The sequence below is a fragment of the Lagopus muta genome, chromosome Z (assembly GCF_023343835.1).
Source record: "Lagopus muta isolate bLagMut1 chromosome Z, bLagMut1 primary, whole genome shotgun sequence".
Taxonomy (NCBI): domain Eukaryota; kingdom Metazoa; phylum Chordata; class Aves; order Galliformes; family Phasianidae; genus Lagopus; species Lagopus muta.
In genome coordinates this window covers 74,752,316-74,764,051 of record NC_064472.1, presented here as the reverse complement: position 1 = coordinate 74,764,051, position 11,736 = coordinate 74,752,316, and the positions used below count along the sequence as shown (strand labels likewise).

The following is an 11,736-nucleotide window of genomic DNA, read 5'->3' as shown; positions in this document are numbered from 1 at the left end:
TGATGTCTTTCTTGCCCATAGCCACATACCAACTCGCTATGGCCTGAGCAGAGAACACTTCTGATGCACATAAAAGAACGTTACTTCAGCCACTGTCAGTTAAAAAATCCTACAAGTACACAGAAAAGCCACACCTACTGTCAGTGACTGTCCAAGAAGGAGTTAGAGGGCTTTGCAGGTAAATTCCTGTCACCTTTGCTTCCATCTTCATCTCTCCTTCACAGCAAGGGCCTTTGACACCACCAGGAATTTGGTATTCATGAGACATACTGTCAGAAGGTGGTTCCTCCCCTAGAGGCTGCAGTTGTGTTTGCAGGTGCCTGTTGCTTTGCTATTTGCTATGGGCTTCCTCCTTGTGTTTGTGTTCCATGCTCATCAGCTGTTAGTAGGTAGTTAGATGTCACTGCAGCTCTGCCGGGACAGCAAGGGGAGCATTTTGGCTCCAGTGTAAGATTTTAACTTCCTGATTCAGCCCCTCAGTTTGCAGGGCAACACCATATACTAGCTGAAACCATCTGCAAGTGATGAAGTGTCAGGAAATCCTCCTTGGGTGAACTGTTCACCTACCATGCCATGTGGCTGAAAACACTTCGGCCTTTGGAGCCTGGACAGCAGGCTGCCCATGGTTAGGCAGAGCAGCTGTGATGTTCCATCCCAGTGCCCAAGGCCAGGCTGGACAGCATGCTGCACAGCCTCAGCCCACAGCAGGGGACTGCAACTGAGTGGGCTTTAAGGTCCCCTCCAACTCAAGCCGTTCTGTGATTCTACGATCTCCCTGGTTTGGGGTCTCTTAGTGCTGCTAGAGCACCCATCCAGCACACCACCACTGCCCCCCACCCCTCCTCAGCTGCCTCCGTCTTTCACTGCTGCATGTGGGGAACATTCTTTACCAGAGCCTGGAACAAGGAGGCTGGGAAGCTGCCTGCTGCTTGGGCAGAGCCCTCCATCCCAAGCACACAGTGCAGGGACTGACCTGCAAGCATCACCCTTCCCAAACAAGTCCCCGGGTCAGGCACCAGCAGTCAGGGACATGCTGCAACCCTCTTTACCACCAGATTGCTGAGGATGTGCACTGGATAGCACACATTCACTAGAGGTGCTCAATTAGGATAGGTTTAAGGGCTAATAGCTCATATCTAGCTAGGCATACCTAGCACTTTGTGCAGCTATTGATGAGAAGGTCAGGAAAAGCGGCGTGCCTTCAAGGGAGGCTGGCATAATGGGTTATGTCAACAGCTGCAAAGTTGGCACTTCTGTCTTCAAGACTTATCCCCTTTTTTGGAAGACAGGGATGGGTAGGTAGCTATTTTGTGGCAAGGCTAGCAAGGGAGAGGCTGCTGATTAGGGACTTTCTTCAGCATTAGCAACTGTAAATAGATAAGGCTGGCACACAGAAACTACATCAGGAGGACAGGATATGGTGCTGCATCCCCAGCCTGGGACAACCTTCTCTATATTTGCAAGGAGAAACAGAATAATTCTTTTTCCCAAAGTGGTTTCCATCACAGGTCAACCACAGAGGGTAGGCAGAACAGCCCAGCTCTCTCTGGTGGACCAGACTGACTCTGATCTCACTCTCCTTCAGAGCTCACTTGGTCACCTCTCTGCCTGGGGGGTGTGCTCCCCAGGTGACAGGAGGCTAGGACAACACTTATCTGGCTGGCTATCTGCAAGGTGCTGGGGAGCTGAAGGACAAATCCCAGGCTACATAGATAAGCTATGAAGTGCTCTGTGAGTTTGCACATTATGCAGAGCTTGTGTATATTAGATAAAGCGAGGCTGGGGGGGCACATGCTCTGTCCCATGGCCACCCCTGAACTAGGCAGCTGTTGGTGGAAGTCACTTGACACACGGAGGCGTCCTTTCATGACCATTTGCTGAGCTGTGGGGGTTAAACGTCTCATGTGGGGGAGCCTAGTGATACATGAATGAAACGTGGGGAGGCTCCTCCGCACTCGCCAACTGCCCTGTCACAACGGGGGGACCCTGAACTGCTGCAGGAGGCAAAATGTGGCAGCAGTAAGGGCTGTGTGCTGGCGTGTCAGGAGCGTGCTACCCAGGTCTGGGCAGCCTTGCCTGCAAAGCTGCTGGTGAACAGCCTGCACTAGCTGGTGGTAGGTGCCCACCACATCCACGAGCGCAGCCCTGAGCTCCTGCTGCCTCTGCCTGCATAGCTGGCAGTGTGTCACCTGGAAGCAGGCAACTGCCAGCTGAACAAGGTGGTCAAACGTCACCCTCAACACCTCCTGCAGCTCTTCAAGCGGACGCTCCGTTTTCAGAAGCTCCTTGCAGCTGGACAGCAGGACCTGAGAGGCCGAGCCAAGGGCATCTTTGCTCTCAGCACCTTGCTCTGCACATCGGTCTTGCAGGTGGGTTGCTTGGTTCCCAGAGAGGTTCCCCACAACTTCCTGGAGCTCTGTAATGTAGGCTAGGAAGCCTGGGAAATCTGCAGGGCTCGTCCATGCCTGGTCCTTCAGTTGGCTGAGGGCTTGGACTTCAGGGCCCAGCGCTCCGTCCCAAGCAATGGCAATGGGGTAACTACCAGAGCTGGTGGACGGTGGAGTAGTGACAGGCTGCAGAAACATGCTGCACGTGGGATTGGTGGTTTCCTGCTTTCTGTCTTCATTGGACCTATGGAAACAGCTGACGTAGGACAGCTGACAGCTGCACTTGTCCATCCCAAATTGTGCCGAGGTCGTCTTCATCACAGAAAATCCCGCAGACCTGGTCAGGATGGGTCCGGCAGCAGCCTGCTCATCCTTTTTGTGATTAAAGCAGAGGAAGGAGTGATTTGAATCCCCATTGTCTCCTTCTGTTTTCCCCAATGAGCCCAAGGGAACTGGGTCTGAGGAGATGGAAAGCTCTCTGGTTTGAAGAGTGTCTTTCCCCACTGTGGCAGACTGTTCTCTAAGAAAAGGAGTCTGAACAGGCTGGGAATGCTCATGAGCCACGTCTTCTGTGTCTTTTCTGGGCTCCCCTTCAACCATCCCATGCTTGCTTTCCAACTCTTTCTCAAGAGCTGGTGTAGCTGATGATGTCTGCATCTCCTTTCTGACAGTATCATCCCCCACGCACACAGTGGTCCCCTGAGAGTCCAAAAGCTCTAGAGGGTCGTGCCCTCTCTTCTGAGATGGGTTGGGCGGTATTACGTCTGACCTCACCTGAAATGAGAGCCAGGAGAGGTGAGCTATAACCCCTGAACTGCTGCTGCCATTTGCTAACAGCTGCCTTGCATCTGGAAAACCCACGTGGTTTTTATCATGCACTTTCTTTAAGGCCTCCTTGCTTATTGCTTGTCTGCTTATTGCCTGTGACAAGGCACTGTCACTCTGGCTTTCAGCACAGCTATCGAGATTAGCTTTTCCTTCTTCACCACACGGAGCCAGCACAGGCTCCTCACATGCCACTTGCCTCCCAGCTGTGGGAAGCAGATCTTGCTCCTTGGCCACCCCACGGGGAAAAGCACTACAAGACGAAGGCGGCAGAGTGCGTTCATCAGTAGAGCAGGCCATCTCTTGGCCCTGGAACCTGCCAGCCTCGTGCTTGGGTTCCATCACATCACGCTCCCCTTCCAGTGCTGCCTGGGCTAGCTGGTTTTTGGTGGGCGCACAGTCCTCGTCACTTGGCCCCTTCACTGTGGGGCTCTCCTTGATAGCACTGCTCTGTTCCTGGGAAAGGTGCACGGCTTCCTCTTGGAGCAAGGAAGTTGGGTGTACAGCATGTGCAGGACAGAGTGCAGCAACATCTGCACTCTCCTCCCTCTGGTCACCTTGCAAGCGAACAGCTGAAATGGAAGAAACCACCAAATCAGTCACTGACTTTGTTTCCATGGTGTCAGGCTCCATTTCCATCACACCGGAGGATGAGTTTGTGCCAGCAGTGTCTCTCTGGGCCTGGGGGGCAGACGCTCCCATTTCTGCATCCTTCTCCAAAGAAGGTGAATCTGGGGGCTGAGCAGGGAGTGGCGGGGTGGGTGGCCAGGAGCAGCAGCTCTGCAGAGAGCCTGGTACAGCCAATGGGAAAGTGACCTGTGAGGTGTAATTGGTTTTCAGAAAAGATCTCCTCTTCCTCAGGCTCTTGGAATATATCAGCTGCTTCTCCTCTCCATATTTCTCTCCTGATGTCTGCCTTGATATCGAGTTTTCTCCCAAGCTGTAACATCTTGATTTCTTTAGGATGCAGTTATCCTCTGTATTCTCCTGGGATGTTGTCTGGCAGCCTGCTGGCAAGGAAAGAACATGTAAGTCAGGAAATGACCCCAGGCAGCAGAATACATGTACATCTCTCCCAGCAGCCAAAAAGCTCTTAAGTCCTGCAGTCGTAGACAGGAGCATTTGGCAGCAGAGCCTGCCTCCCAAGTGCCAAAGGAAAGTCTCTCTTATGGTCATGTACCAACTTGGAATGAGCTGTGTCAGAAAGAAACAAAAAAAAGTTTTGACTCATGGCTGCAAATACTGAAGTCCAGGATTAGCTACAAAGGGAGCTGGGTAATCTTTCCCTTTGATTTCGCCAGAGTGACTTGATCTGACTGCAGACACAGCTGCAATTCTCTAGTTAAGTTTGGTGACACAAGTGATGTGCTAGGGGAACTACTGTTTACAGGGGCAGATTGAATAGAAACATTATCAGAAATTCCCAGCCTGGATATGTAGATCATAAAAATATCCAGAGGATGCAGTTTTGTGCCTGAACACCATACTGTCACCATGCATTAATTCAAAAGCCAACATGGTTACAACTACACAAAACAAATTCTGAAATTCATTTAACACTGATAGAGGTGGTTAATTCAGAAGTGGGAGTCCTAACTTTTATGAGAAAACACAACTACTAGGGAGCAAGCCATATAGCTGAGCAAGCCTCTGACCCCTCCTCTATTTCTGATCTCTGGGGTGCACGGAGCAGTAAGATGTCCCACAGCTGGAAGGAGGAGTGAAGGCAGAGCCTGGAAGCAGAAGGACCTGTCATCAAGGCACCTGCCTGTTCAAAGGCACGCATCTCTCCTGCACTCTGGCTCTGGGATGCATTACCCTCTTCAAAACCAAAGACAGCCTACGTAGAAGGCTGCACAGAACTTAGTTCTGCAGCATGTTGGCTTCCAGATCAGGCAGTGACATAGCTTCCTAGTCTGGAACTCCTGCAGAAACCTGGAGACTTTCCAGGATTTGAAACTCATTTGAAAACAGGCTCTTTTCTTGGATCCAGTGCTTGGAGGTGATGACAAATCTGCCGCTGCTCTGACCCCTGTATGCACGCTCACTGACAGCTCTGCAAAGTGTACTTGAGAAAGAGCAGCTTCTGGAGAACAGATGTTCAAAGGTTCCACAAAAACCTTGGGAAAACCCATGAATAGGATGAATTGCCACAAGACGATCCTTACCAACAGGCTGACGTGGCAGGCAGGCATCACCCAGCCCAGGAGGACAGAGGAAGAGGACAGCGGGTGGGTGAGGGTTTACCTGCCAGGGAAGAGGGGGGGCTGAGTCTGTCGGCAGCATCGTAGAACTCCTCCTCAGAGCTGGTGTCACCAAAGCCCAGGGGTGGCTCCAGAATGAGATCACTCGCTTCTGCCACCTGCTCTGCTCCCCGCGGTACCTCTTCCTGGGCAGACTCGTCTTTCCAAGGACTTCTGTCATGGCTGTGACTGATGCTGCTCCTCTCCGTGCTGCCTGCAGGGGAAATGCTGCAGCACAGGCTGTAATAGTCCATGGAGTTTCTCTCAGACAGCTTGGTCCCCAACACTGACACATCAGCGTCTGCTCCTTTCTGCTCAGAGGGGCTGTGCTTACACCCATGCTTCTCTGCTTCTGGTACCTGCAAGAAACAGTAGAAGTCTGTGGCTTCTGCTCTGCCAGAGTCTCCTGCAGCACAAATGGGTAAGGAGTTCTTGTCCAAGCTGCTCATCTCGTGCACGGTGGGTGTGTAGAAGTGGAAAAACTCTGGCTTGGAGGAAGAGCAAGTTTCCAATTCATCTTCTTCCAGTGCATCCATTGAGTCACTCGAGCCACTCGTCTTAAACCCTCGGCTCTCTGTGTTGGCTGAATCAGAAGCATCAGATGTGCTGTCTGTTGCATTGTCACCCCTGTCGCGTTGGTAATTCCCTCCAGCCTGGGGCTCTGTGCTGCCCTTTTCCAGGCTCTGAAGCTCTCCAACCTTCTCCTCAGGTGCGGGATGGGTGCTGCTGTATGCTGCAGGTGTGCCCAAGCAGTGCTCTGAGGACGAATCCATCTCCCAGGAGTCTTCAGAATCGCTGCAGGTTCGAGATTCATACCCTGTGTTTAAAACACATCTGTCAGCCTGTGCTGTGTGGTGGCACAGAGGAGCAGTCAAAAAAGGGTTACAAACTTGGCCACACAGCAGTGGTTCAGAGCCAAAAGAGCTCTGCCCTCACTTGCTCATCAGCAAACCACCTAAAGATGCAATCTGACCTGCAGGGCCATAACCTGCAGGCGGAGGCCTGGCTCTGCCTGCCTGCCTGCTCTGTCTAGTTTTACTGCAGGGCAGTACAAGGGGAGCTGCAGAAAACTTGCTGTCTGATGACCATCTGCAACCCCTATGGGACCAGAGCTATCCTGACAAGGGACGGGACAGCACCACAAACAGATTGCCATCTCCTGGCCAGAGCACATTGGAGGCTGCTCAGGCATTTGGTGAAAGAGCACAAGCGCCCAGAAACACATTTGCCATTTTGCTGACAGGCACTTGGCCTCTCCTTCTAGGGAAGAGCTGTCGGTTGCTGCCGCTCTGCCCCAGCCTAACACATCTGGATTTAATGGGGAGCTGGCAGTGCTGGCAGAGAGGCTGACACTCAGCTCTCTGCAATGTCACCGAGCATTCCCAGGCTACCATGACGCCGTTCCCAGGGAGGAATGACAGTGCTTCCACTGGATGATCGACCCGCTTCCTCCCCATTCTTTGGCAAATTAACCTTCTTCGGCTGAGACACGGTGTAGTTGCTGTCTTTTCTCTCCCCAAGTAAATATGGAGACATTGGCATCCACAAACAGCCTGTAATAGCCAACGATGAGGCAGACAAGATCTTTCGCACTGTTTGATTCCAGCAGCAGAGTCAGCAGCTTTTTGAGGGGAAAGAAGGGAGGGAGAGACAGAAAGCAGACACAATCTTAGAACAAACACAGCTTTCACCACCATTTGCCACACACTGAAAAGACTTTTTTCTCCCTCATACTGCCACAGCTGCACAGCACTCTGTTTCCATATGAGAAACACAGAAATAAATCATTTTTTGTTGCATTTTGCTTTTTTGGTAAGTCACTGATAATGCACAGCAAAAATAATTGCTTCTCTTCAGTCATCTTGTATACTTCCTAAGAACCTTCTCTTCTGGGTCTGTTCTAAGCCTCTTGCACTAATGATACCATCAGCTAAGTGTCAGATTATTAAAAAAGAAAAAAAGACAGTCCCCCCTTTTCCTCTGCCATGTGCTGGCTGATGTGAAAGCAACACCCACCTTCAGGTCCTGCAGGTAGATTTTCACCGTGCTCACTTTCTCTGACTCTTCTGTAAGCTCCACCCTGCTGATGTTTGTGAACTCTGCCAGACTGGTTACGATGCTGAGCTTACTATTGACTATCTGGCTCACCCCGTGCTTGGCACCCACCAGCAAGGCAACGTAGGATTCCCTGTCCTGCAGCTGCAAGGGAAAAGGTCAAGTATTAAGATGGAACCAAAGCAGGAACCCATTTTCCTGCACTGGGCCAGATGTGTAAAAATAGCAGCATTAGTGCAATCGATCAGCAAGGTCCTCTTTTGCTACACACCCAAACAGGGGGTGGTTCACCACTCGTTATGGATCAGTACTGGGACCAGCAAGAAACCAAGAACCCCCCAGCCAGAACAGCTCTGCTAATCTTATATCAACAATCAATTCAGATTATAATTGGGAATTTCTGCTTTGGATAAGGTTCGCTGCGATTAAGGCAGAGCCGTGTAACAGTTCAGATGTGAAGGAAAAGGGTTAAAACTGGTGCCCTGCCCTTCAAGTTACTGCCCATGCACACTGCATGAGTGATGCACAGACAGTATGTCAAACCTCAGCAGCAAGGATTAACAGCACTCGTACCATCAGGGTGGCATTAAAGATCTTCCCACTGTACATCTTCAGGTCTCCCAGTATTTGCAAGTAGTTCAGGCGCACTTGGACTGCTGCAAGCATGTGCTTCATTTTGCAAAAGAAGAAATATTGTTTAGAAACATGACAGAAGAATAAAGGTAGAGTGTAAACTAGACAATGCTCTTTTCATACAGGATTCAGTATCTGACCAGTGCATTAGCTTTGCATGTGCTACAGATCTGAACAGGACACTACTACTTTACCACTATTACCACCTGGCAACTGTACAAGCAACCCACATCAGAACACACCACACAAGGACATCAGAGCGTGTGCTGCAAAGGAGCTTATGAAAGAAAAAGGAAAAAAGCAATGGTCACACACGAGGAGACCCGAGGAGGAAAGACATGCCCTCTTTGGTACTGAGGAATGCAGTTGGCATCCCAGGAGGCACCTGGAACCAGGCGACGCATGCTACCTTCTGCCGAGGGTCCAGTAGGACCTGGTTCCGCTTCATGTGGTAGCTGATGGCTTTCTTTATGTCCTTTCCTCTCATGTTTCGAAGCAAAGTTGGTGAGATGAAGTTTTCAATTCCCCAGTCCCTCCTGCCAGAAAGATGGAATCACAGAACTCTTGGAGCAGGAAGGCACCATTAGAAGTCATTTAGTCAAACTCCTCTGCAGTGAACAACGTCACCTGCAGCTGGATCGTGTTGCCCAGAGCCTGACTGTCTGCAGGGATGGGACACCCACCACCTCCCTGGGCAGCCTGTGCCACGGCCTCACCACCCTTAGTGTAAAAACCTTCATCCTTATACCCAATCTAAATCTGCCCTCTTTTAGTGTGAAACCCTTTCCCTTTTTCCTACCACAGCTGGCCCTACTAATGAGTCTGTCCCCTTCTTTCTTACAGCTTCCCTTCAAATACTGACAGGCTGCTATCAGGTCTCCCAGAGCCTTCTTTTTTCCATGCTGCACAGCCCAGCTCTCAGCCCGTGCTGTAGGAGAGCTGTTCCATCCCTGGGATCATTTCTGTGGCCCTCCTCTGGATGCACTCCAGCAGCTCCACATCTCTCCTGTACTGAGGACTGCACATCTGGATGCAGCACTCTTGGTGAGGTCCCACCAGCACGGGGAAGGGGAGCTGAGGAAGACCCAGCTGTGCTGTCCCTCAGCTACAAGGGGCATGCTGGAGGGCAGCAGCAAGGAAGGACAAAGGCTCAAGGTGCTCGCAGCATTAGGATGCTGAGATGTGTCAGAAAGGATCACTCAACATGACTGCCACACTCAAATTCACTCCTTTGTGGGCTGCTAGCGCATGAGGAGATGGCACTGGAGCACATGCCCTCATGCAGAATGCCCTGCTTTCCACTGCTATACAGACAATCTCAGTCTGCACAGTAGTCCTGGCTGTCTTTGACATGGAGAGGATGAAAATTCTGGTTCTGCACTCACTTCACTTTGGTTACAAGATTACTACATTTCAACACTTGTAGTCTTCAGACCCAAAAATATGGCACATACATTTTGCTCAAGAGTTTATTTCGCTGAAGTGTTAAATACTAGGAGCTGAGAATGCTGCACTTATCCAGACTTGCTTGTTGCACTGCACTGACTACATGTGGCTGGGTGTCCCTGGCTGTACACATGGAATTAGCGGTGTTGCATTAGCTGGTGGAGGCTCTGTGGAGCAGTTACGGCACAAATGCCCATTTTTGAATGAGAAGCCATGACAACTTCTTAAAGTAGGGCTGCTTTTCATAGCACGTGCTATCTAACAGCTCCAAAAGGCAGCTCAACGCACCTGAGGCTTGCGAAACATTTTCTCTGTGCTGTTTTTCAGACCCCATTACTTCACACGAGGACTGGAATTGAGTATTTCTAACAAGGTCCTGGTAGGTGAATGGATGTAGGTACCCTATGTAGGTACAGCTATGCAAACTCGGTGATTATTCCCTCTCTGAACGACAGCATGCAGATCTTATTGTACTGGCAGAAGCAGCCTTGGTAACACAACTATACAAGAGATTTGCAATTTTCTGCCCCTGTTGCAGCTGCAGGCTAGAAATTCCCTCTGTTAGGGACTGGCCTAGCACGTTACACTGTCCATATTACCCAAGCAGCTCAGCAGGTTAAAGACAGGGAGGCTCATGCGGTTACCTTGCCTTAAAACAACTGGCAAAACCAACAGGCTGAGGTCTCTTTGGGTCAGAGATGGACTCCTGCCCAGAACCAAGCACTGGGCAAAAACAGGGCTGCTATTAACTGCCTACATCTGCCAGGCTTGGTCACAAAATAACAGAGAAAATCTGGAACTTACTCAATGTATTTGAGAGAGACTTTCTGTGGCTGAGAACAAGTATAGATCCGTTCCTGTATCTGCAGAGCAGCCAGACGTAATGCCATACTGCATTTCATTTCCACAGCAAACCTCTCCTGCAGCACATCACTGCAGCTCTGAAACAAACAGAGCTGAGTTAGCACGAAGGTTAAGAAGCCAGAATAAGGCCTTTGGTATGACTGCAGTGGACCAAGCAGAGGGAATCAGCCAGCTCATTTCAATCTCTTTCTGTTAAAAATCCAAGCTGATTTAGGAATTTGATACGAGCTCAACCCAAATGCTTATGCTCTATGTCTCATGTAACTAAACAGGCTGCAAGTACACTTGAGAGTAAACTGGATAGAAAAATAACGACTATTCCTGAGTTATGGAACGCCTCGATTTCACCTGCAGGTAGAGATATTCAAAGGCCACTGGGTCCTCCTGCAGCAGGTCTAAGGGGTCCTTTGGGACAAAGCAAATTCTGAAGAGGCATCGGCAGTCATGGGAATCTCTTTTCTGGACAACCTGCAAGGGAAAAACATCATCAGCCACAAAAACTGCTGGAGTCCTCCCATAAGTACAGCGCTCAGCATCCAGCATGAGCTCAAAGAAAGCATTCAAAGCCACTGGCAGGTGGAAGGCTGCGGATTAGCTGCTGTCCTTAGCAAATGCCAGGAGATGTTGACAGTGTCCGTATTTCTATCTTTGATTCTTCTTCTGTTTTTCTCTTCCCCCCCGTGGTAGCCTCAAAGTCATTTGACAGCACAGCTTAATTAGCGTCTATTAATCTCATATGCTTGTAGCACACCCATGACAGAGGCTTCAAGGACACGTAACCACGAAGGAAGGGGCAAATTTCTGCGATTCTGTCCTAAGATACAGCAGCACAAAGCAGACACTTGGATCCCAATCATCACGTTAACAGAGCGTTAAGACCCCTGGACTGCACATTACCATATTTTATTCTGAGCAAACCCAGTGCAGGCTCATCAACAGAACCTACACAGCCTTGCACACACGCTCGAGGGGATGATGTCAGCTTTCTAGCCTCTGCATCACAGCGGATCATCAGCCAACACAGTGTCACGGCTGCGGTCCTGGCTCCCAAGCAGCCACGTTCTCCTAAATTAGGTTAGCCCAGAACTAATAACAGAGCTACCCTTCTGTCTGTAGAACACAAATGTTTGTTAGGAATTTAACCAAACCTGGCGTACGGCTGAGTTAAATCTTGTAACTACCAGTCATTTTAAGACAGTCTCTGTCCTCAGTGTCAGCGGGCTCTCTGACAGGTGGTAAAAACCACGTTTGTCTCACAGTTTGCTCTACATGCTCTGAGCTGC

At 50.2% G+C, this 11,736-nt stretch overlaps 1 protein-coding gene across 2 annotated transcripts in view; it reads right to left on the bottom strand.

Moving 5' to 3' along the window:
* Positions 1 to 82: 82 nt before the first annotated feature.
* The window catches only part of FRMPD1 (FERM and PDZ domain containing 1), a 33,759-nt gene continuing 22,105 nt past the window's right edge, over positions 83 to 11,736 (bottom strand). The window contains exons 9-16 of one of the 2 annotated variants that reach the window (XM_048930821.1): positions 10,802 to 10,921; positions 10,394 to 10,530; positions 8,553 to 8,679; positions 8,084 to 8,179; positions 7,472 to 7,654; positions 6,929 to 7,076; positions 5,460 to 6,272; positions 83 to 4,222 (exon numbers count right to left, since the gene is read on the bottom strand). In XM_048930821.1, the coding sequence (XP_048786778.1) occupies positions 1,971 to 4,222; positions 5,460 to 6,272; positions 6,929 to 7,076; positions 7,472 to 7,654; positions 8,084 to 8,179; positions 8,553 to 8,679; positions 10,394 to 10,530; positions 10,802 to 10,921 (3,876 nt within the window). In that variant the 3' untranslated portion in view covers positions 83 to 1,970. The remainder of the gene's footprint in view (positions 4,223 to 5,459; positions 6,273 to 6,928; positions 7,077 to 7,471; positions 7,655 to 8,083; positions 8,180 to 8,552; positions 8,680 to 10,393; positions 10,531 to 10,801; positions 10,922 to 11,736) is intronic. The other variant, XM_048930822.1, reaches the window with a different exon arrangement.